Raw genomic sequence first — 23,453 nt, 5'->3', positions numbered from 1 at the left:
CTTTTTTGTTTGATAGACACGTGTTTCTGACCTATCCTATCTGCCTCCCAGGAAGGAGGCTGCAGCTGCTCTGTACTTGGTCTCTAGGGCCTCCTGGGGACCAGCTTAAGGTGGTTCCCGAGAGTTTCGCTTCTCTCTCGCTTTCTTTACATTAGATGCATACTTACTGGAGCTGGGATGTGGCTCAGCTGGCAGAGCACTGGCCTAGCAAGCCTGGAGCCCTGGGCTCAGTTTCCAGGAACAAACAAAACCAAGAGTGGCAGCACCCACCTGTAATCCCAGCACTCAGCAGGGTGAAGGCAGGAGGATAAATTCAAGGTCATCCTTGGTTACATAGTAAGTTCAAGGACAGCTGGGAATATGTGAGACTCTCTTAAAAAAATGTACTACTGCCAGGCAGTGGCGGTGCACACCTTTAATCCCAGCACTTTGGGAGGCAGAGGCAGGCAGATATCAGTGAGTTCATGGTCAGCCTGGTCTACAAGGAGAGTTCCAGGACAGTCAAGACTGTTACATACAGAAACCCTGTCTCAAATAACAACAACAACAAAAGATGTGCTTACTAAAATCTATATGAAAAACTTACCATACTAACCCTTAAGCATTTTTTTTTTTTGGAGGGGGATGGAGATGGCTCAGTGATTAGCAGCCCTTGTTCTTACAGAGGACCAAGTTTGTATCCTGGCACCTGCATGCCGGTTACAAACATTGGTAGCTCTAGTTCTAGGGGACTGACGCCTTCTTCTGGCCTCCTCATATAAGTATTTGCCCGTGGTGCATATACATGTATGCAGGCAAAACACTCAACACACATAAATCAAACTAAAGAGATAACTCTATTGAGACAGGGTCTCACTATGTCGCCCAAATGTTCCTCAAACCCAGGCTCTTTCTGCTTCAGCCTCCTGAATGCTAGGACAGTGGCAGTTGTCACCCATTCAACAATACTGCCGCACGTGTGCTGCTGTGTAGCCATCACCACCATCCTCCCCACAACTTTCCTGTGCTTCATGATGGCCATGTATGGCCGCTCCACAGACACTGGTGGGTGACTGTCGTGATGTCACAGCGCAGGAGCCATCAAACCTTTTCCCACTGGGACAGATGTTTAACGGCTCAGACATCTTGGGCTAGATGACCTGTCCGGGACTCAGCTTTGTCCTTGCAGCAGAAGCAGCCACAGATGTGTCAACCAGTGAGTGTGACTGTGTGTCGATAAAACTTTACTCACAAAGACAGACCGCAGACTCACAGAGACAGGAAGTGGATTAGAGGTTAGCAGGGACGGGGAGAGTTACCGCTGGAAGGTGTGGAGTCTCTGTTTGGAAATGGTAGTTATGCCTGCATGGCAACATGAAGACACCCAATGAACTACACCCCTAAAGTTATTAAAATGGTCATTTTGTCTGTGGGTGCACGTATGTACTTACACACGGGGCTAAGGAGCAACCCTGGGTGTCATTCCTAGGTTACTGTTCAACTGTCCACCCTGACCTATTTCAGTCTCTCATTCGTCCTGCAGATTCTGCTAGGCTGTCTGGCCGGCGATCCCCCCATGTCTGCCTCAGTGCTGGGATTTCAAGTACACACTGCTATGTCCCCCTTTTTTATGAGTTCTGGGGAATCAACTTGCTGGTGAACACTTTAATGGCTGAGCTACCTCTCCAGCCCTAACACGGTAAATTTTATGGTTCATATATCTAAGCAAAAGTTCTCAGGATAGGGAGGAAAGCAGTCCACAGTAGTCTTGGCTTCCCGACTGGCTCTTACCCAAACAGGCAGAGAATAAATACTCTGCCCTCATCCCATGACACAGCCAGGGGCCCCTAACATTTGGCATATTGATTCCCCCCCCCCACACGAATTGCAGGATCTGATACAAAAATTCTTGTTCCTTTACTAGGTTGTTTTTGTCGGCAGCATCCTCCAGAACCCAAACTCTGTCATAGATCATTCCTCTGCTCCTCCGGCTTGATGTCATCAAGGTGTGACCCCTAGCATCTTTATCCTTGTCACCCCGCCCATGTCTGAGACACAGAGGGGGCAAAGCCAGCTGGAGCTGACATCTGAGATTCATTCATCAATACTCCCCAGTGCCACAAATCTGTTGGTGACAGGGTTGCTTGTCCACAAGGACACCATGCCCTGTAGCTAGTGTCTCCCTCCACAGAGCCCTTCTACCGACTCTCTCAGCAGCCACCCTGAACGGGGGATGAGGGTGAGTCAGACACGACTTCTTTGAGATAAACCACACGTGTCCCCAGGCTCCAATTTCTACTCTGAGCTCTGGGGACCAGCGTCACCTTAGAAGCTCCCAACTCACCCTGAGTCTTCAGCAGCCTCAGAGCGCAGAACAAAAGGTTCAATGACCAGCTATTGTTATAAAAAAAATCAAGTACGAAACCACACACCACATTTAAATCTCCGTGGAAGCCAAGTTTTCCCTAAAAACTGAGCAACTGCAGCTAACAAGGTCTCAAATGGACTCGCTTATTAATTTTTAAACACGAGCCTTTTTACAGCAAACTGGGCAAACACAGCGGCCGAGATGGTGCAGATGCCGGGAGCTCTCTCTCTGACCTCCCACTGTGCGGAAGGGCAGCCCTATCCTTCTGACAGACCCTGTGACACCAGCAGCACTCAGATCTGCTTTTGTTAGCATCACTGTGTGTCCCAACAGTAGATATGCCCCAGAAGACAGCAGTCCCCAGCAGTCAGAGGATCATGTGGTCAGGAGCATAGCCGGCCGACAGCCCACACGGGTTAACATGCGTGTGGATGGGTCACTCATGAGTTATACTCAGAGGAGGCCCAACTTTGTCACTGGGAAAACACGGGCCTTGAATTCGGGGTGAGCTGCGGCACAGGTGTCACTCCCAGGATCCCACAGTTCTCAGCTGTGCCACCATGGGCAGCACCTGTCTCGGCCACTACCCCTTAGCCTGTCTGACTACAGGGGCAGGAAACCCTCAACAAACAAGAGAAAAAGGCTGCCATAGTGGCCTCCATGAACACACACAGTCCCTAGTTTATACGGGAGACTTGACTGTGTGCCCTTGGGGCTGTGGGATCCCTGTCTTACCTCATCGGTGATCTGGCCCCCGAAAGTCACCCATGTTCCTAGAAGGAGAAAAACAGGTTCCGGTGAGATAATCTGACAGTAGGTGAGAACGGACTCGTGGGTGCTCAGACTTTAAAGCGTAGGGCATCGGGTCAGGGACAGCCACCTGCCACCCTCTGCTCTGTGTGGAGCACATCCTGTGTGTGTGTATATCTAGCCTCCAGGGTGAATCTCTGGGCAAAGCTAACAGCAGTCTGTCAATAGGACAGAGAGCTGGGTAAGCTGAGGAAGGCTGTGGCCTCTGGAATGTCCATCTGGAGCTAGGTGTGGAGGCTGAGACAGGAGGACTGCCCTGAGTGTGAGGTCAGCGTGGGCTCTAGTGCGAAACCCTCCAAGGCCAGCATGGGCTCTAATGTGAGACCCTCCAAGACCAGTGTGGGCTATAGTGTTGGTTGGTGCTGTCCCAGAGAGCGGACCGAGGGTGCTTCCCTGATGACAGGCTGTGCTTGCAGAGGGTTAGGTGTGGGCGTTAGGGTGGGAGGGGTTTAGAGTGCCTTTGCCTTGAAGGAGGGAGACAGCGGGTTCTGAGGAATGAGCTGACATCCGGCAGAAGGAACAGGGCAAGACAGAACGGTCTTTCCTGGGGACTGTCTCTCTGAAGAGAGGCTTCGAAGCTAGAAAGAAGGCTTCCTGGTTCAGTGAGCATCAGGGGCTGCTCTGACTTCTGGGTAGGAGTGAAGGGCTTTGTGCAAAGATTCTCCTGGTCTCTCCTGGCTAAGGCTAAGGTTCTGTCCCTTCTTTTTTTTTTTTTTTTCCAGCTGCTGGTTGCCATGGCAACCTAATCTCCCAGAACTGTAGGTTCTCAGTGTAGCTCTCTATTAAGGGTGGGGCCGATTCAGTTGAAGCCCCCATATCCTTGTTCTTGAGGGGTTCGCGTACTTACCAAGCCCCAGGCAGGAGACCCGGAGGCCGGATTTGCCCAGGTTCCTGAAAAAAGAAAGATTGAGTCAGATCTTGGCTCAGGCAGGATGCTGCCAGCCAGGCTTGATCACCAGGGCCAGCCCGTTGCCTGCTTCCACCCAGCCAAAACGCTTTCTGAAAGGCACAGAGAATCATCCGAGGGAGGCCTCTGCTAACCGACCACGGGGGTGACATGCCAGTTGTTCCCCAGGACCACACGAGGCTCACACAGGCCTGCAGAGCTGCCTGCAGGGCAGATGATGACAATAACAAGGGCTGTTGTTGTGACGGACAGGCTGCGAGGTGACTGACTCGGGTCTGTGAGTGGCCGTAGGGTCCAAAGCTAAGTTCCCTCGTGAGGGTGCATTTGTGACCTCTATTATGGGTTGTTTGTCCCTCTTTGAGAACAATGGCATGCCGTTAGTCGTGCTTCATCTGAGCCTTTGCCCTTCGATGGCCCAAAGGCCAGTGGTGTAGGCAGCACTGAGGTTCCCCAGCAGGGAGGCTCTCACTCTGTCACAGCTTGGCAGCCCATGAAATAGCCTCACATGCCCACTGAGGTCCCTGCCCGGTAGGACACACCTTAGCGGATGCCCACTGAGGTCCCTACCCAGCAGGACACACCTTAGCGAATGGACGGGCTTTTGGGTCATCATTACTGTTCTTAGGAGGCTGTAGAGGGTGAGACATGTCTGCCAGAGACTGGGCCATCTGTCTGTCCTTGTACAGGTCAGCCTGGACCGCCCACCCCAGGAGCAACAGTACATCAGCGGCTCTTAAACATCCTCTTAGCTGTAGGGTGGGTCTCATGACTGCCAAGACAGAGGACATACAGAGGACATCCTAGAAAGTGGGGAATGTTCCCCTTGGCAGTTAGCTCAAGCTACCCACACGGTGGTCCGTGAGCACCCACGTGGTGGTCCGTGAGCACCCATGCCTGGCCTGTGTGCTGGAGACAGGGGCATGAGCTGCCCACATGGTAAAGCAGACAAGTGACCGGGTGCCATAGTTCTACCTGGGCCCTTGCCCTTCTAGGGCTGGACTCTGCTTCTCTCAGAGACTCCTGCCGCTCCATGTGTCCCTAGGCTCCCCAAGGGCCAGCCACTCCCAGGCCAGCTGGGTACTTCCAGCAAGGATGCCAGCTACTATGAGAACGGGTCACACAATTCCCAGGTCTGGTGCCATCATAGGACATTGACTTACATGCCTTTTGTTTCCCAAAGAGGCAGCTGCCCAAGACAGAGTGTATGACATATGAGATGTCTTCTCTTTATACAAAACCATCAATGCACACATCAAACAGGCTCTAATGAACTAGGCATGGTGGCATGGTTCCAGCACTTTTTATTTTTGATGAGGGTTTCTCTATTATGTAGCTCTGGCTGTCCTGGAAATTACTATGTGGACCAGACTGGTCTCAAACTCACAGAGATAAATCTGTCTCTGATTTCACATCTGACTCCCAAGTGCTGGGATTAAAGGTATGTGCCACTATGCCTGGCCTGGTCCCAGTATTTGAAGGTCTGAAGTAGAGGGATTGCTGAGAGTTTGAGGCCATCTCAAAAATCAAAACCAAACCATAACAAACAAATAAAAATCCAAAATAACAAAACTCCAAACTGAATAGATAGCAATATTTATGCATTAAAAAAAGAAATGAAGCTGGGGGGTGGTGGTGCACGCCTTTAATCCCAGCACTTGGGAGGCAGGGGCAAGCAGATCTCTGTGAGTTTGAGAGAGAGAGAGAGAGAGAGAGAAAGAGAGAGAGAGAGAGAGAGAGAGAGAGAGAGAGAGAGAGAGAGAGGATGTTTCTGGGCTTCCCTGTTATAAATCAGTGAATTCATCCAGTGGTGCCCCGAGTACTCTCTATCAGTATCAAGCAACACGTAGACCCAGGCATCTGGAGCTAGCCTGAAAGGCAGGGTTATATCACATCTAGATTCTGCAGGGCCAGATCTGGACAGAAAGGAACTGTAGTGGAATGTGACCACAGTGCCCAGAAGGGCACACTGATCATGGAGACGGAAGGTTTGACAGTGCCACAGTCAGATTTTGATTGTTGATAAAAGCCATGACCAAAAGCAACCTGAAGAAGATTTTTCTTTTTTCCGGCTTACTTATTCCTGGTCACCGTCCAGGTGGGAACTGAAGCAGGAGCCATGGAGGGGTGCTGCTTACTGGCTTGTTCAGCCTGCTTTCTTACAGAACCCAGGACCACCCACCCAGGAGCAGCACTACCCACAGTGAGATGGGTTCTCCCACATCAATCATTAATCAAGAAAATGCACCACAGAACACCCACCCACGGGCCAAACGGATGGGAGCATTTTCTCAACTGAGGCTCTTTCTTCCCAGATGACCCTGTCCTGTGCCACCCCGATACAAAGCCGGCCGGCACTGTGGCCATTGCGTCACACAACACTTTGAGAAGTGCATGGAGACTACTGATCTCCTCCATGGGAATAAGGTCACAAACACACTTAGGGTCCTGTTTGTAACATTTCGGGGTTTGCAGAACCCTGAACTCTCCTGGGTACCTGGTTCGGATAAAGCCAGGTGTTGAGAAGGCAGCCTGGAACCGCAGTTCTACAGGCTGTCTTCACATGTGACCATAGGCAGCAACTTCCTGACCAGAACAGGTCAAAAACTTTTATCAGTGTAGTGCTGGAGCTGAGACTCGCACCTATGTCCTTACACGCTGGAACACACGGCACGTTCTGGGAGAGAGCGCAACTTAAGAAGTAGGCAGGTGAAGACTCAGAACACTAGGCTGGGCCCACCTGTGCCTGCGGGTGAAGAGCAGGCACCTGTCACCTGCCAGTTTTGGGTAGCACATGCACTCTTAAGTCTGGTCAAGAAACAGACGAACTTCCCAAAAGGCCTCTCTCTTCTCCTGCGCCTGGGTGGGGGTCAGGGAGTGTGGCTCTGGGTGTCCTCATCTACTGTCCTTAGGGACACTTTAGCAAAACCAGGCCACTGCTCCATGCTGTAACTACCCTGCTCAACTTCTTTTGTTAAATGATGGTATCGGTCCTGCCATCTGCTGCCAGGCCTGGTGCCCCAGGGCAGGCGAGGGCCTTCTTGTCTTCATCTCTGAGGGGACAGTCATCTCCAGGCTGAAAGCTATATGGGAAAGGCTCCCTAGAGAGGGCAGAGAGCATCACAGAGCCAGGCCTGCACGGTGGCTGCCACCATGTTGTCACCCCAAACTTCAGTATGAAAGAATAATCTACACATTTCCTTTCATTAATTAAAACTTGATATGATTATAAAGTAATTGGGCAAAGTCCCTAAGCCTTTCTCACCGGCTTGCTGTCTCTCTCCTGAGACCTGGGAAGAAGCCTCTGGAGGCCTCTCAGCATCACCTTGGCCAGAGGCAAGGCAGATTCTTGGCCAGCAGACTCCTATCCCAATGGCTGTGCCTCAGGCTTCAGAGTGGCAGGGTCCCAGGAAATGGTTTTTAAAAAGAGTTCTGGGCCTTTCATGTTATCCACCTGGGAGCAGGACAAAGCCTGGCTCAGGTAAAGACAAGACAATCTACCTTCACTATGGCCAGGGAGTGCGAGGGACAGGGATTCTGGTGTCACCCTGCTGACAGCTAGGCCCCCTGTGCTGGGTGTGGGGTACCCAGACTCCGGATGCCCAAGGGCAGGCGTGGGCCTTCTTGTCTTCATCTTCTGACTAGAAGATGGGTCCCAAGGAGTGTTAACTGAGGGATGGCGATGTTGGCGCCGTTTGGACATGAGTAGTACACGTCAGAGGTCAGATCCTCGGGACAGAGTGCTCCTCCCTCCTCCACAAGCAAGGCAAAAGCTGTGTTCTTGGTTCGGGAGACCTCTGTCTCCTTTCACCCCTGTGGGCCATGAAGCTTCAATGGACAAGTACACCCAGGGTGTCTGGAGGCAAGGGGAGGTGGAGGCACCAGGATCAGACCCATCCTTGGTCCCCACGGCCTTAACCAAATGTTATCTGTGACCCCGGGCAGTCATTATGTGGTCACTGGTGAGGCTGACGCCCACGGGGCACGAGAGCAGAGAGACCCCTTAAAGGACTTGTGGGTCAAGAGCTAGATACCCGTTCTTTCGGCCCCTAGGCTGCACATCTTTTACAGGGGTATGGTCCCCCTCCCTCCAGATGATGTCAGGAACACACAACCAGGTCCTGCTGTGTGGAAGGCTGTGCTCTGCCATCAGACAGATGGGGCCCTGCGGCAAGAAGAGCTGGGGCTGGAATTTGAACTCAAGTGTCCAGATTAAAAACTTTTCACTGCTGGGTCTCACCCTCCCTGTCTTCAGTGTATGCATACACACACAGACACACACAAGGACAACACATGCACACAGACACAAGTACAAAGCTACAAATATAGGTATATATGTACACAGACACACATGGGTATACACACAGACACATGCATATAGACATACAGGCACACATGTACACACACACCACACATGGACACAAACACACAGACACACACGGATACACATATGCACACACAGAGATATGCACATATACTTTGCATACACATGATCACTGGGAGCACTTGGGCTTCTTTGAGGTCTACTTTTCCCATCACGTGGAGCTCTCTGTGTGTGACACAGTGACACTAGTGTTTAGTACTGGCTAATCTCAGATTGACTTCACATCAGGTAACAAGAATCCAAACAAATACACGCAGAAATTCGTACATATGCAAATAGATGCATATATACACCTGTCCATACAGGCATATAAACACACATACATCTATTTAGCCCTAGCTTTTAATGGCTACCGAAACCAAGATACAAACCACAGAGAATCTAGAACAGGGAATTCCATTCCAATTGTCCCCACCAAGCTTAGAGATGGAGAGAGAGTTCTTTACTCAGACACAGGACCCTCACCTCATGCCAGCGCTTGCCACAATGTGGCCTCATAGCATAGGTACATCTGGTCTACCTTCTGAGTGTTGGTCCTGGGGAGGTTTAACCTCACTGTGATACCAGCTGGGAACTTAGGGGACCTTCCTGCAGTCAGTGATGACCACCTGTGTTTGGGTTGTCTGTCATCACTGGGAAGCCACTGTTCCAACTCCAGTTTTAAGAAGCTTTTCCCAAGAGGCTGTCTGGGCTCCAGAGCGTTCCCTTGACCCATTCAGCCTGCACAAACCCAGGGAAGACCCCTTTCCCTGGAGAGAGGCCCCACCCCTTTTCCTCAGAGCCACTCTTCCGGTGCCCAGTTGCTCAGCTCCTTGGGCTCTGAGTCCTACACAGGAGTGAAAAGGACCCCAGCATTTTCTGGAACCTGCGATCTTAGCGGAAGTAGGAGGTGGGGCGGGGGCATGGCTGATGTCCTGAGGTCAAACAGTAAAGTACAGTAAAGTCCGATGAGGTGATTTACTTTAGGAGCTGAGCCAATAAAAGAGATAAAAAACGGCGAAGGTGACTATATACCACCCCACCCCACCCCATGGCCAAGAAGAAGAGACTTGGAGTTGACCAAGTCTCAGCTTACTCTTTAGCAGGTCTACCAGGTGCTAAAAGACCCTCAGGACAGGCTGCTCAGGTTGCCAGAAATGGATTTGCAGGGAGGCGGAAAGGCCAGTCCCCACCCCACAGAACTGGCTGCTCTGCCTACCTATACTTCATCCCTGGCTGCTTCACGTTGGTGTCGTTGCTGTTTGGGGTGCTCTGCACTGACAGCTGTCCCAGGCTCCGGGCTACCATGGCCACGGCACGGAAACGTCCACGGGTGCCCGGGCTGGGGCTGCTGGCCGCTGAGCGACCCAGGCGTTCTTCAGGACCGCGGGTCTTGATGCTGTGCTCTGAGCACACGAAGGACACCTGCATGGTGAGGCCGGGCTCAGCTCCTGCCGGATTCAGAAGTCACCTGCTCCTCAGGAGCCCTTCCCTGCCTCAGATGAGACTTTATCCCACAAGGTGAAGAAGCGGCTGGGCGTTCTCTCAGAGAAAGGATTTCTGAGGGCAAGAGAGGACCTGCCTGCGCAGCCGAGTGGATGGCATCAGATTTCCAGACGACGCTAGACAAGCTCTTATCTGAGAGGAGTCAAAGATGGGGGGGGGGGTTGGAGGTCCAGCAGGGAGGAGCCTTGTCCATTCTCTTCTCAAAACTCCTCGGTCCCCACTTGGCTTCCCCTGTGCCACCCTGCTCTGGTTCTGCCTGTTTCGCGTCCCTGGCAGTCTCCAAGAGTGGGCTGCAAAGGACTGAGGACTGATGGGCACAGTCGCCCTCCTCCTGCAGGAGTAGACCCCCTTCTTCATGACCTCGCTGCTGGATGTATCCCTTGGGGTGGGATCCCGGGGCTAAGCAAGGCTTCCGCGATTGCATGCTCCTGGGGTGGCAGCTCGGAGGGGTCTCAGGGAGAGCAGCTGCTTCTCCTGGTTCTCCTGCCTGGCGCCGGACTCTGCACATAGGGTGTCGGAGGCTCCTGCCGAGAGCCAGTGAGTGCCCCGTCAGAGGCGCAGGCGGTGCTGAAGCGTTATTATTCATGATGCAGGATGCACAGCCGCCTGCCCTGCTGGTCCCTGGGGGCTGGCGCTGGCTGCTGCAGGCTGACCTGCAGCCCCAGGCCTGGATAAGCAACAACGGCTCAGGTGTGTGTGGAGAGTGGGCTGGTCTCTGGAGTCGGAGTTCATCTCTATCTGCTCAGGGCAAGTTACCAGGAAAGGGGGGGAGGCTTCCACTCGGACATGACCAAGGAAAGACGCTGGGTCAGTGACAAAGGGACCAAGAGGCACAGGTTAATTATCACCTCACAGCAGGCACCTGTACGTACCTCCAGAACGGACGAGTGAGTGAGGGGCCTAGAGCCCTGTCCTCACATATCCATCCTCAACATAAGGAAGGTCTCTCCCTGAACCTGGAGCTCACTGACTTGGCTTGCCCTGGCTGGCCAGCCTGTCTCAGGGATCCACTTCTTTTTGACTCCCTTCCCCAAGCACCGGGGCACATGCTGCCGTGCCTGGCTTTGTATGAGGCTTCTGGGGTTCTGAACCCAGGTCCTCCGTCTCATGTGACAGGTACTTTATCGGCTGAGCCACCTCCAAGCTTGTGCTCTGCCTCTGGGTACAGCCGATAAGAACGACAGCTTATGCTCACTGGGCGGCCTCTCAGACTTCACCACTGTTCTAGGTCAAGCTTGGCAGGCAAAGCACGCAGAGCCTGAGCCTGGTTAACAGCTCAGGGTCAAAACCAACAAGCAAACAAACAAACAATTGAACAAACAGCACGCACCCGAAAGATCTTGTCACAGAAACTCTGGCTTCCCATGGTGGGAGCCAGCCACAGACCCTATGGTGAGCCTGCCCATCCCAGCAAAACCTCAAGTCCTCTTGAGCTCAGACCTAATGCAAAAGGAGGATCCAGTCCCTGAGGGTAGAACTGGACCTGGGCACAGAGGTTGGGAGGATAGAATTGGTACCTTTACCAAGGATGTTCTGGAAGGTCACACAGGCCCCACCTACAGAAACCAGCATGGGCCAAGCTCTGTTCCTCCTGCCAGCAGCCCACTTAGGCAGCAAGGGTTTGCTGGCCTGAGGCCTGTGCTCCAGAAAGCCTGAGGCGCTTTCCAAGCAAATTGGGTGGAAGGAGGGCTGGGGGAAGGGCAGTTAAGTTTCTTCTGCAGCCTGGACCCTGGCACTCACAGAAGACGACCCTGGCCTTTTAAGGAGCATGTGACTGCTGAAGGTGTTGCAGAAGGCAAAGCATTTGCTTGCCTCCCTGCTGCAGGAGGCCAGCATTGTAGCCTCCCCTGCAGATGCAAAGCCTGAGCCCAAATAGAGACATGGAAGTTAACTCTGGCTGACAACTCATGGAATCTTTTAACACACACCCTTTATTCCTTAGAGCTTTGAGCTCGTGGTGTGTTTGGCACAGAGCAGTCTGCACTGCACCGAGCCACCAAGATCTGGTCAGGAACTTGGGGAGCCTGTTATACACACAGAGTACCGAGCCCCGGACCTCCTGAATCAGCAGCTCTGGAGTGATCCCCAGAGGCGGTTTTTAAAAATGCCTTATTTTCAGTTTTAATTATGGTTATACATGTGTATCTATGTGGGTATGTGTGTGTGTGTGTATGTGTGCCCACAGAGGCCAGTAGAGGGTGGGACACCAGAGTTACAGGTGTCTGTGAGCCACCTGATGTGGGTGTGGAAAATCAGATTCCAGTCCTCTGCAAGAGTAGTGCACACTTCTAACTGCTGAGCCACCTCTCCGGCCAGACAGTGCTTAAGCGGGAGGTTTGGGTTACACACGCTGGTCTAGCAGAAGTCCCTGACCTCCTGACTTTTCTTCTTTATGTATTTCCCTGTGCTGGCTAACCAGGGCATCTCACGATGTGTGTGGGGGGCTCACTGCTCCTCCAGAGTCACTCTCAACCACATAGTGTGCCATAAATAGCCGCACTAATGAGTGAGATCGGAAGAGGCGGAGTCATCGCAGAACTGGGGACCCACTCCTAAGTATGTTTCCAGAGAATGCAAATCATATGAAACCGCGAAAGCTTGAACACAAATGTCCATGGCGACACTTTTCACCACAGTCAAAAGATGGCAACAACCCAAATGCCCAGCGGCTGAGCAACACGCGGTTCATCACATGATGGAATACTATCCAGCCATAAAAAGAAGTTTTGACACATATCACAACATGGATGAACCACCACATGCTGCAACACGGATGAATTCCCACGTGCTGCAACATGGATGAACCCCCACGTGATGCACCCCCACGTGCTGCAACACGGATGAATCCCCACGGGTGAGCCCCCACATGCTACAACACAGATAAACCCCCACATGCTGCAACATGGATGAATTCCCACATGCTACAACATGGATAAACCCCCACATGCTACAACACGGATAAAACCCCACATGCTGCAACACAATGAACCCCCACATGCTACAACATGGATGAACCCCCACATGCTGCAACACAGTGAACCCCACATGCTACAACACGGATGAACCCCCACATGCTGCAATACAGTGAACCCCCACATGCTTCAACACGGATGAACCCCCACATGCTGCAACACAGATGAACCCTCACGTGCTGCAACATGGATGAACCCCCATGTGATGCACCTCCACGTGCTGGAACACAGATGAACCCCCACATGTTGCAACACGGATGAACCCCCACATGCTGCAACACGAATGATCCCCCACATGCTGCACCATGGATGAACCCCACATGCTGCACCATGGATGAACCCCTACATGCTGCAACATGGATGAAGCCCATGCTGCTAAGAGAAAGAAGCAGATTGCAAAAGGTCACCCCTACATGCTGCAACATGGATGAAGCCCATGCTGCTAAGAGAAAGAAGCAGATTGCAAAAGGTCACAGCCTGACACTATTTGCACGAGACACCAAGAACAGGGAAAACCCTGTTGGGCCAGCGGTTGCCAGGGCATGAGGGGAATAGGAAGTGACATAGGATACAGCAGTTTCTTGGCGGTGGTGGGGGGTGGGGGAGATGTGATGAAAATATTACAAACTTTGATTTTATATCAACATCATTGCTTGTGTGCACGTAGGTGTATGAGTGGAGGTCAGGGGCAAACTTTGTGGCATCTGCTCTTCCCAGCCATCTTTATGTGGGTTTTGAGACTTGAACTCAGGTCGCCAGGTTTATGTGGCAGGTCCCTTTACCCATCGAGCCATCTTGCCAGTTGGTTTGTGGTGATTTTTTCCCCTCAAGTCTATGAACACACAAAAACTGTTGAACAATATACGCTAGGATTTAAGTAACTCCTGGTGCTGGGGATCAAACCCAGGGCCTCTGGGAGCTGTGGAAGTACACTACCATTGGCTCTACCCTAACCATTTTCTTTCCAATTATAATTTGAGACAACATTTCCCTAAAATGCATAGGCAGGCCTTGAACTTGCGATCCTCCTGCTCAGTAGCTGGGATTACAGGGATATGTCATTACAGCCAGTGATTGTGTCTTAGGTAAGTGAATTGTACGTGTGGGGGCAGCACATCTAATCTGGGCGATTGCCCCACCCTTCAGGTCATCGTCCTTCAAAGCCTCTGGCCTTTGTCCCTGCTGCTGCCTGAGTCTCTGCCTTGGTGGTCACCTTGGTACTCCCACCGTGTCACAGTATTATAGGCCCGGCTACCTGCCAACATGACACCAAACAACCAAGAGAAGACTCTGGTGCTCCTGAGAAGACTGACGGCCTGAGGTAGCTGCTGGACACCAGCCTGCAGAGAGCTGCTGGCAGGGTCAGCTTCTCTGTCACTGCTTCAGTTCAGGCAACGGCACTGGCCCTGATGATGCACTGGGTGCCCTTTCACCCTTAGTGTCATTGCTTGGGCGTGAAAAGGTCATCATTCTGAGGGTCGGCGCCGAACAGGACTCTGGCCCTGCCTCACCCCATCAGGGGAGCCTCTTAGGGGTAAATCTTTGAGCATCTAGGCAAGAACGCATGCCTTTAGCAGCTGTGCCTGGATTTCTACGGCCAGGCCGAGGGGAGACCTGCCTCATGGTGAGTTGGTTTCCAGGTAGCCATTTGGCACAGATGTGGGGTCCTGCTCCTCCCTCCAGTGGAAGGCAGGACAGTGAAGCTGGGGCTGGAGAGGTCGGGGACCCACAGGGGTATGGGTCTCTGGTTGCTGGCACCTGAGCTGATCACCCAGCTCCTCTGTGGTGGCAGCTGCCAGGAGAGGCAGGCCAGCATGGACACAGGCCATGGGCAGTTCCGAGCTGTGGGATTTCCTGCTTGCCAGCTGGCTCTCAGTTCCCATTCCTGGCTTGGTTCTTCCAGAATGGCCCCCTGGTATTTCTACCTCCCTTCTTTTGGCATCTACTTCTTGTCTGTATGGTATTAAGATACATTTCCAAGGGGGAGATTTGGGGTCTGGTGGGCAGTGTAGGTTCTAGAAGCTAAGAAGGCCCTTTTGAGGTGGGGATGGATCCAGCTTTCCCACAGGAGCCAGGCCTGGAGCTATGGTTACTTCACAACCTTACAGATGCTCCCTGAGGCTGTGACTATAGTTCTGCGTTCAAAGAAGGAAGCTAGGACACGGAGAGGCCAAGCGGCTTGCCTGGTCACACGGTGTTTATCTTTCATGTTAATATTTAAGTTCAAGTTTAATTGAGTCCCAAGGCATCAACACAGAAGGATGCTCAGTGGTGTTCTGTAGACTAAAGGTGTGGATTCTGCCTTTGGGACCCGAGAGAAATTGGTGCAAGGACATCCTGAGCACCTGTGAAGCAGACTGCATCTGAACACAGGGTCTTCCAGCTGGGCGGTGGTGGTGCACGCCTTTAATCTCAGAACTTCTTAATTTTCTTAATTGACGTTCCTTCCGCTCAGATGACTTTAGCTTGTGTCAAGTTGCTATAAAACTACCCACCACAGGTCTCAAAGCCAATGACTGGTGGCCTTTCTACGGAGAGAGATTTGGAGTCACACAGGGGAAGACAACATGAAGACGGAGACCACGTCTAAATGCCAAGGAAGAGTGAGGGTGACTGCAGCCACCAGGAGCTGGCACTGATACCTACACTTCAATACCTGACTTGGGCTGCTTGTTAATCCATTCAGCTCTAATCTCCTCCATCCTAGCAGTCGTGGGGGAGCAAGGCAGCTCCTCTTGCAGCACCCACCCCTGTCTAGCCACAGTGCCTTCCTTCCCATCTGTCTTACAGATACACATGGAGGGGGCTGGGACGATGGCTCAGCGGTTAAGAACACTTGCTGCTCTAGTAGGGGACCCGAGTTTGGTCTCAAGTACCCACATTTTTTTTTTAAATGTGCATTGGCATTTTACCTGTGTATATGTCTGTGTGAGGGTGTCAGATACCCGGAATTGGAGTTACAGACAGGTGTGAATGGCCATGTGGGTGCTGGGAATTGAACCTGGATCCTCTAGAAGAGCAGTCAGTGCTCCTAACCCCTATGTCATCTCTCCAGCCCTAGAACCCACATGTTGGTTTACAGCTGACTGTAACTCCAGCTCCAGGGGACCCAGTGACCTCTTCTGACCTCCATGGGCACCAAGCACACATGTAGTGTGCATACACATACAGGTAGGCAAAACACTCATACACATGAAAAATAAAAATAAACCTTAAAAAAAGACACATGTGGATTCCCAGCTCTTCCTAGAAACCTCCTGTGGCGAGATGTGATTGCAGGCTGACAGAGCAAATTACCGCCTGCTCAATTAGGGTGGCAACCTGCCAAGGCTCCCTGGCTTATGGTAACAGCTCTGGTTCTGGAAACAGGAAGGCAAGACTTAGGACTCCTGACCTTTCAGGTGACTGAAGGTCACTTGGCCCAGGGCTAGGGCTCTCCATCACCAGATGCAGATTCCTGTGCTGTTCTCTTCCTTCAAGGGAGCAGAAAGAAAAATTCACGCTTCAGGGAATATGCTGGAAGATGTGTTAGAATCGCTCAGCACTGTCCTGGGCTTACAGAGGTGCAGACTCTCCCAGAAGTAAAGTGGTCAAGGTGAACGGGCAAACTAACCACAGAGAGGGTGGGAGGCATGATGCCAGCAGCCCAGAGAGGGTAGTGCGCTGTGCAACAATCCTGGACACTGTGAAAATGTGTTGCTGTCCTTGTTAATACAAAGCTGATTGGCTGGTAGCCAGGCAGGAAGCAGAGGCAGAAAAACCAGACTAAGGACTGGGAAGAAGGAGGGCAGAGTCAGGAGCTGCCAGCAGACCCAGAGAGAGCAAGTGGGCATGCTGTATTGAGAAAAGGTACCAAGCCACGTGGCAAAGCCTAGAGAAGAAATGTGTATTAACATAAATGTAAGAGGTAGCTAGTAGCAAGCCTGAGCTATTGGCCGAACGTTTATAATTTATATTAAGTCTCCATGTGGGTTTTTTGGGAGTGGCCGGTCAGGACAGGGAAGCTCTGCCTATAGTAGTGGCTAGAAGGTTTCTCAGGACAGCTTCTCTGGGGACAGACCTGGATGTTGATGAGGGGAAGGACTTGGCAGCATGACAAGGTGGGGAGACGAGCTCCAGGAAGAGGGACCTGAGGGTGCAGGACCCCAAGTATGGGAACACAGGAGGAAGGAACTCATGCCTGCAGCGCTGAGCATGTGAGAGGAGCCTGAAGTGAAGTTAGAGGCAGGAGGCTCACCCAGGGCCACTGAGGAGTCTGGGTTCATTCTTGGAACCACAGAGAGAAGAAACAACAGCCTCATCCGGCCGGCAGATCCAGAGTCTGGGCCATGGCTTCCAGCTGCCTGCGGTAGCAGCCAGGTGGGGATGGGAAGGGAGCTAAGAGAGTTCTCCTGTATTCATATGGGGACTGGATACACCCAAACATCCGATTCTCCTTCCTATTTTTTGGCATGCATGTGTGCATATAAGCATGTGTGGGCGTGTGCACACAAGCGACAAGGCAAGAAATCAACTTCACGTGCCATCCTTTTTGTTCTCTTGAGACAGGGTCTCTCATTGTTCTAGAACTTTCTCACAAGTTAGTCTGGCTGGCTAGTGAGCGTCAGAGGTCTGCCTCTCCACCTCCCCAGCACTGGTATCACAAACATGCACTACCATGATTGCTTTTCCGTCTTATTTTATTTTATTTTATTTTATTTTATTTTATTAAAAAGGGTTCAGGGGAATCAAACTCAGCTCCTTGTGCTTTCAGGGCAAGCATTTTCTCGGCTGAGCTGTCCTGCTGGCTCTCTGTCCTTTGTTTTTAGTGGTGAGGGCTGAGAACAGAAAGCTTTCCCCACCTCAGAGGTTCAACAGAGCTAACAAGATACTGAAGTCTTAGGAAGCCAGTTCCAGAATGCCCCATCAGTGCCCGTCTTTTTATATTAGTATTCAAGACCGACACTTTAACCTAGTCTCAACCCACTTACTAGTGGAGAGGCGCTCACCAGGGAAGGATGATTTGCTCGGATTTAATGAATGCTGGCCCAAGTCATCTAGTTTGAGGGCAGCAACACTAAGGTCACCGGGTACATCAGGCACTGGGTGTGAGACAGCTCTCTCCCGGCTTACGGAAGAACTGTTTTCTGGTCTTCTTCCTCCTTGGGGAGTGGGTTGTCTCCTAGGACATCAGCCCCCATGGTATGGACTCGGGTGTGCAGCCTGTACACCATTTTTGGAGCCTCAGGCAGAGAGATATACCATCTCATCTTTGCTAGTTTCCTGGGCCTGACACAGCAGAGAGTCACATACAAGCTGCAAACAAGAGGGACTGACTCTCACAGCCTGGAGGCCAGGCGGCTGGTAGGCAGGAGCCAGCAGGGTGTGCTCCCTCCAAAGGTGTTAGTAAAGATCTTTGCCTTACTCCACTTTTGGTGGCTGTAGGAACTCCCTGACATTCCTTGGATTCTATCTGTGTTCCCATTCTTTGTTGATGTGGGATTCCCCTCTGTGTGCTGTGAATATGTTTTATTGCCATTGGTTAATAAAGAAGCTGCTTTGGCCTATGGCAGGGCAGATAGAGCTAGGCAGGAAAACTAAACTGAATGCAGGGAGAAAGAAGGCAGAGTCAGGGAGACACCATGTAGCTGCTGAAGGAGAAAGTCACCAGAATCTTACTGGTAGATCACAACCTTGTGGTTATAAATGGGTTAATTTAAGATGTAAGACTTAATTAATAAGAAGCCTGAGCTAATAGGCCAAACAGTGTTGTAACTAATATAGTTTCTGTTATTCTTTTTCTATGGTCCCTTTAAGGGCTAACCACGCCCACTTCCAGCCACTTCTGACCTCATCGCCATCTTGGCTTTCTTCTTTTCTGTCTGTCTCTTGCCGTGTGCACACGTGTTTTCTGTCTCCATGTCTTTATGTCTCCCTTTCTTTAAGTAATAAATGTTTACCTTTATGTCTAGCCGTATGTCTGTTTACTATTATCCGCAGCACCTGTCTGCCTGACCCTCCCCTGCTGCATGATGGACCAGCTCTGCCGCCCGGTAACCTGTACTGCTCTGGCGGCAGCTTCTGCCTGGCTTGTAGGCCGCTCGGGGCACTCCCAACATCATGTTATTTTTAAAGAACAATAGTTTCTGTGTGATTATTCGGGTCTGGGCGGCCAGGAAATGGCACAGTTTCTACTTTGCATCTATCACGTGGCCCCAAGTATCCTGAATCACTTCACCTTACCGATCACACTGACAGAAACCCTACAAGGTGACCAAATAAGGTCACTTTTCTGAGGTTCAGGGAATACATAAAATTTGGTGGCAGAACTGGATTAAGCCCACCACATGCCCACCATCACAAATACTGTCTATAGTGAAGGGACCGGTTTTCGCAGAGTTGCGCAGGCACAGCCTAGTTCCTCCCCACCTCATCGATCCCAGCGCTTTCTGCCTTGTTCTCCCCAGCTCGGTCATCTAGGTCCTCTCTCACCTCCTGCTAAGGGACCGGAAGGTTCTCCACCATGACCTTCAGTGGGACATCTCTCAGACTGTTCAGAACCCGGATCTCATGTGACCTCTTCACGCCAGCCTCACCGCCACAGATCCCCCACTACACACCCTGCCTTAACGGCTTCAGGAGAGGTGGTGCTACTGAAATGCCTTATACATCTCGTTTCATCTCCTGCCTCGCTGCACCATGATGTGGCAGGCATAAGGACGAGGCCCTTGTTCCTCTTGTTCATACAGGATCTCTGGGGTCTAGCCCAGGGTCTAGAGCCAACATTCCCTCAGCAAACATTTGCTGGGCACAGGCGAAATCCTCACGAGCAGCTAACACAAAACAAAGCAAGGCACAGCGTTTCCCCCTTGAGCAATTTCCATCACGATCATAAGCTCAGCTGTGGCCGCCCACAGACTGGCCAAGGGTCCTTTCCTCACAGCGGAGTTAGAATACAAAGCCTTCAAAATCCTGCTGTCTCTGGGACCACCAGAGGTCTTTTGTTTCTTTAAACTACAACCATATGTTCAAACAATGGCCCACAGGACCAAACACATAGTCCACAAGAGAGGAAGATAAAAGAGCAAGCTGACCTCCACTCAGTGGGGAGCAGTCAAACCCTGGGGCTAAAAACCTAAGAAACCGGGTTAGAAGTGACTTCAGATAAAGACGTTAAGTTTTTATGATAAGTAGGTGCCAAATATTGCACTGGATATACTGATACGAAAACATATACTTGCTGTCTACCTGAGATTCTAATTTGATAGGCACCTTGTATTTTCATTTGCAACACTGGCGACCTTACAAGGACTGGAGGAGACAGTTCCCTTTGACCCACTGGCTCTGGAGGTTACACACAAGCTGCCTGTCGGCCCTCAGGCGCTGTGGTCAGGAGCTGTCCCGGGTGCTGAATACAGAGAGGCGTGTGTTACACAGAGTTCTCAGAGTCTAAGAAAACTTACTCTACAAGCAGGCCATTCAGACAGAACCTTTACTCCATAGCCTTTGTTACCACAGTTATAGCCAGCTGCAGCCAGTTCCAAGGTGACTTGCTGATGCTGTCCAATTTTAGGATGCGAGGGACACATTTCACCGTTTACAGAACACAACCCGGGGTTTTCTTTCCAGAATGGGTTTGTATTAGAGATGGCAAGTTAAAGTATTTTCCTTCAAACTTTTCCAGATTAACCTTTTTATGTGTTTGCGTGTTTTGCCTGTAGAGATCAGAAGGGGGCACTGGATCCCACGGAACTGGAGCTATGGATGCTAATGAGCCACCAGGTGGGTGCTGGAACCAAACCCCAGTCCTCTGCAAGAGCAACCAGTACTTGTTACTTCTTAGCTATCTCTCAAGTCCCATTAAAAGTTATTTTATTTGTAAACTTTTTGGTAGGTGTATATACACATGTATGTGTATATATATATACATATATATGTATATATACTATACATATATACACACTCATACACACGTGTATGTACGCACGCACGCACGCACACACACAGTACCTATAGAGGCCAAAAGGTGGCAGATGCTCAGGAACTGTAGATACAAGCAGTTGTGAACTGCCCTGCTCTGGTGCTGGAAGCTGAACTTAGGTCTTTTCCAAGAACAGTCAGGGCTTTTAACTGCTGAATCATCTGTCCAGCCCCACGAAATGTTCTCACTAATTCACACTTAGCCAACCCCTAGTGACTAATTTGCCCCATGAAGTTGCCAGAGACAAGTGAAACAGCCTTTCCCTGCTCAGCCAAATTCCCCGCCATGAAAACACTCAGAGAAACAAAACTTTGAACCCAGTAATACTTAGTTTTGGACATCTAGGACTACAGTAGACTTTCAGTTTCTTCATGGAGTCATTTCTATGTGGTTGGAAGTTTCCAAATTGAAAATATTTACCCAGAGTCATAATAAAACTGTGGCCCGCATTTCCAAGGTGGTATCCCTGTCTTGTGCAGCACACCTTGCAATCCTCCTCGGATATCCCGGGGACTCCCTGACCACCCACCTCTCTAGCCCAGCCCTTACCGATATTTCATGCCTGTGCGCTGGGCGGTGCAGCCGTCCAGGGAAAGGCCGTGCATGCGGAGGAAGCTCTCCATGTTCCTGGCCTGGGCGGCTGCCCGCACCTCCCTCAGCCGCTGCAGTTCCAGTGTGTCTGTCTGGCGGACTGGATGCAGGGCCCAGTCTGAGTGACATCTGCTGCTTACGCTCCGCAGACTCTCGCTGTACGTCATGGACAGCATGGTGCCGCCTGGAGTTGCCACTGTCCAGACGGGAAATGCCGAGTGGTGGTCGTTTAGTTTAGAAAGTTTGTCAGAACCCCTGGTGCCCTTGGCTGACTGGCTGGCTGCAGGGCAGGGGGCGGATGCAGAGGTAAAAATCTTCAAGGAGATTGGCCTGAAATTCTTGTCCTTAAAATCATGCTTTCTGGGGGATGCGCTTGCCCACCTCTGCCTCAGAAGCTGCAAGGGAAGCTGGCCAAGCTTAATTGCAAGCAGGAGGAAGCACCACCCCCAAGTGGCACAGTGTAACTGGGGGGGCACATGCAGAAAGGGAGTTCCCGAGCACTTCCGAGTGTGGCTGCCTGGTGGTGGCTGAGATGCCACGTCACAGCGCTCTTGTGAGGGGCTCACCAGCTGGACCCAGGTAGAAAGCTGTCCCAGGGCAGAAGCACAAGGTACACGTGCCACAGAAGCAAGCTTTAGGTGGGCTCCTGCTGCAGCGTCGCCCTACCCCGCATGCCAGGGGCCCAGTTCAGGGAGGCCGTGTTTGTTCTCAAGCCTGGGATATGGAAACTGGGTGGCCCACGGTGTGCTCTTTGCTTGCTGAAGTCCGACCACACCAGCAGAGGTCTTTGGGTTCTGTGCTTCATGACAGAAAGTCACAGCCCATGGAGCATTTGTAATAGGGTGCAGGACAGGAGGCAGGGGATGTGGGCTTATTGGGAGTGTAAAATTCCACAGCTTAAACATCCAGAACCATTTACAGACTCATCCTAGACGAACACACTCTCAGACTGAGATCAACACAGTGTCTATCTAAAGGGAATTGGGACATGAATGGTGGCCTTGGCCGTGGACACTAGTTTGGCTGGAAGGACCATGTGTCCCAGGGAGAAGGGACAACACAGTGTCTATCTAAAGGGAATTGGGACATGAATGGTGGCCTTGGCCGTGGACACTAGTTTGGCTGGAAAGACCATGTGTCCCAGGGAGAAGGGACGTGGTCACACTGCCTCCTGCAGGCAGTGTTTCCGGAGCAGGAGCAGGAACAAGTGAGGACAGTGGCTGCAGGAAGGAGAGGGAGCTACATCCTGCTCTGTCTACGTCTGACGGTAAGGACACAGTGGCAGGTAGAGGTGAGACAGAGGTTCTGCAATCCAAGTCCCTGTCCTCAGCACCACCGATGCCCAGATGCTGCACGGTGGCCCCAGAAGTGTCACTAGAAGGCACAGCTGGAAGTTCTTATTGCAGTTGGGCCAGCTGCAGCGGTGAGCCCCCGAATCCCTCTGCTAGAAGGGAACCAGTTTGGTGCCACCCTTGGCCTGGGACAATGCAAGCTTGATTAAGGCAGAAGGAGCTGAAGAGCTACTGGGTGGATCTAGGGGTGCGCTGAGTGGCCCTGGGTTGGGGTTGGTCCCTCTGGGGGTCAGAGGAAGGGCCCAGAAATGCCTCTGTGCAAGTCCACCCAGCCTGGGTCTCCTTTCCCTGCTGGGCCTGCGTGAGCACTGCAGGTGGGGGTTACCTTCAGGAACCTTGTAGCTGCCCCTTTCACAGAGGGCTTCCCTGCAGTTATCTTTATAAGAAGATTCAGATTTCTGCTGGTCAAACCTAGCATGGGACTGAATTCACAGTAGGTTCTTGGAATAGTCACTGTTTGTACATCTGAGTTAGGGGAGGGGCTTAGAGAGGGTCCAGGAAGACCAATGAACGATGGAATCTTAGGGAGTGAGAGAGAGAGGGAAAGACAGACAGATAGAGATAGACAGACAGACAGAGACACACACACACACACACACACACATAGATCCTAGAGAATCTCAGAGAGTGACACACACACACAGACAG

General features: G+C 51.6%; 1 protein-coding gene across 7 annotated transcripts in view; it reads right to left on the bottom strand.

Annotated features, from left to right (window-relative positions):
- Kcnab2 (potassium voltage-gated channel subfamily A regulatory beta subunit 2) overlaps positions 1-23,453 on the bottom strand; it is an 89,708-nt gene that overhangs the window by 19,424 nt on the left and 46,831 nt on the right. For all 7 annotated transcript variants that reach the window (XM_087906812.1, XM_087906817.1, XM_087906816.1 and 4 more), the window contains 2 exons: positions 4,005-4,048; positions 3,083-3,120 (listed from right to left, as the gene is read on the bottom strand). In XM_087906812.1, coding sequence (XP_087762938.1) covers positions 3,083-3,120; positions 4,005-4,048 — 82 coding nt within the window. The remainder of the gene's footprint in view (positions 1-3,082; positions 3,121-4,004; positions 4,049-23,453) is intronic.

This window comes from Myodes glareolus, chromosome 6, assembly GCF_982192425.1.
Source record: "Myodes glareolus chromosome 6, mMyoGla1.1, whole genome shotgun sequence".
NCBI lineage: Eukaryota > Metazoa > Chordata > Mammalia > Rodentia > Cricetidae > Myodes > Myodes glareolus.
This window is presented reverse-complemented; position numbering and strand designations above follow the sequence as displayed.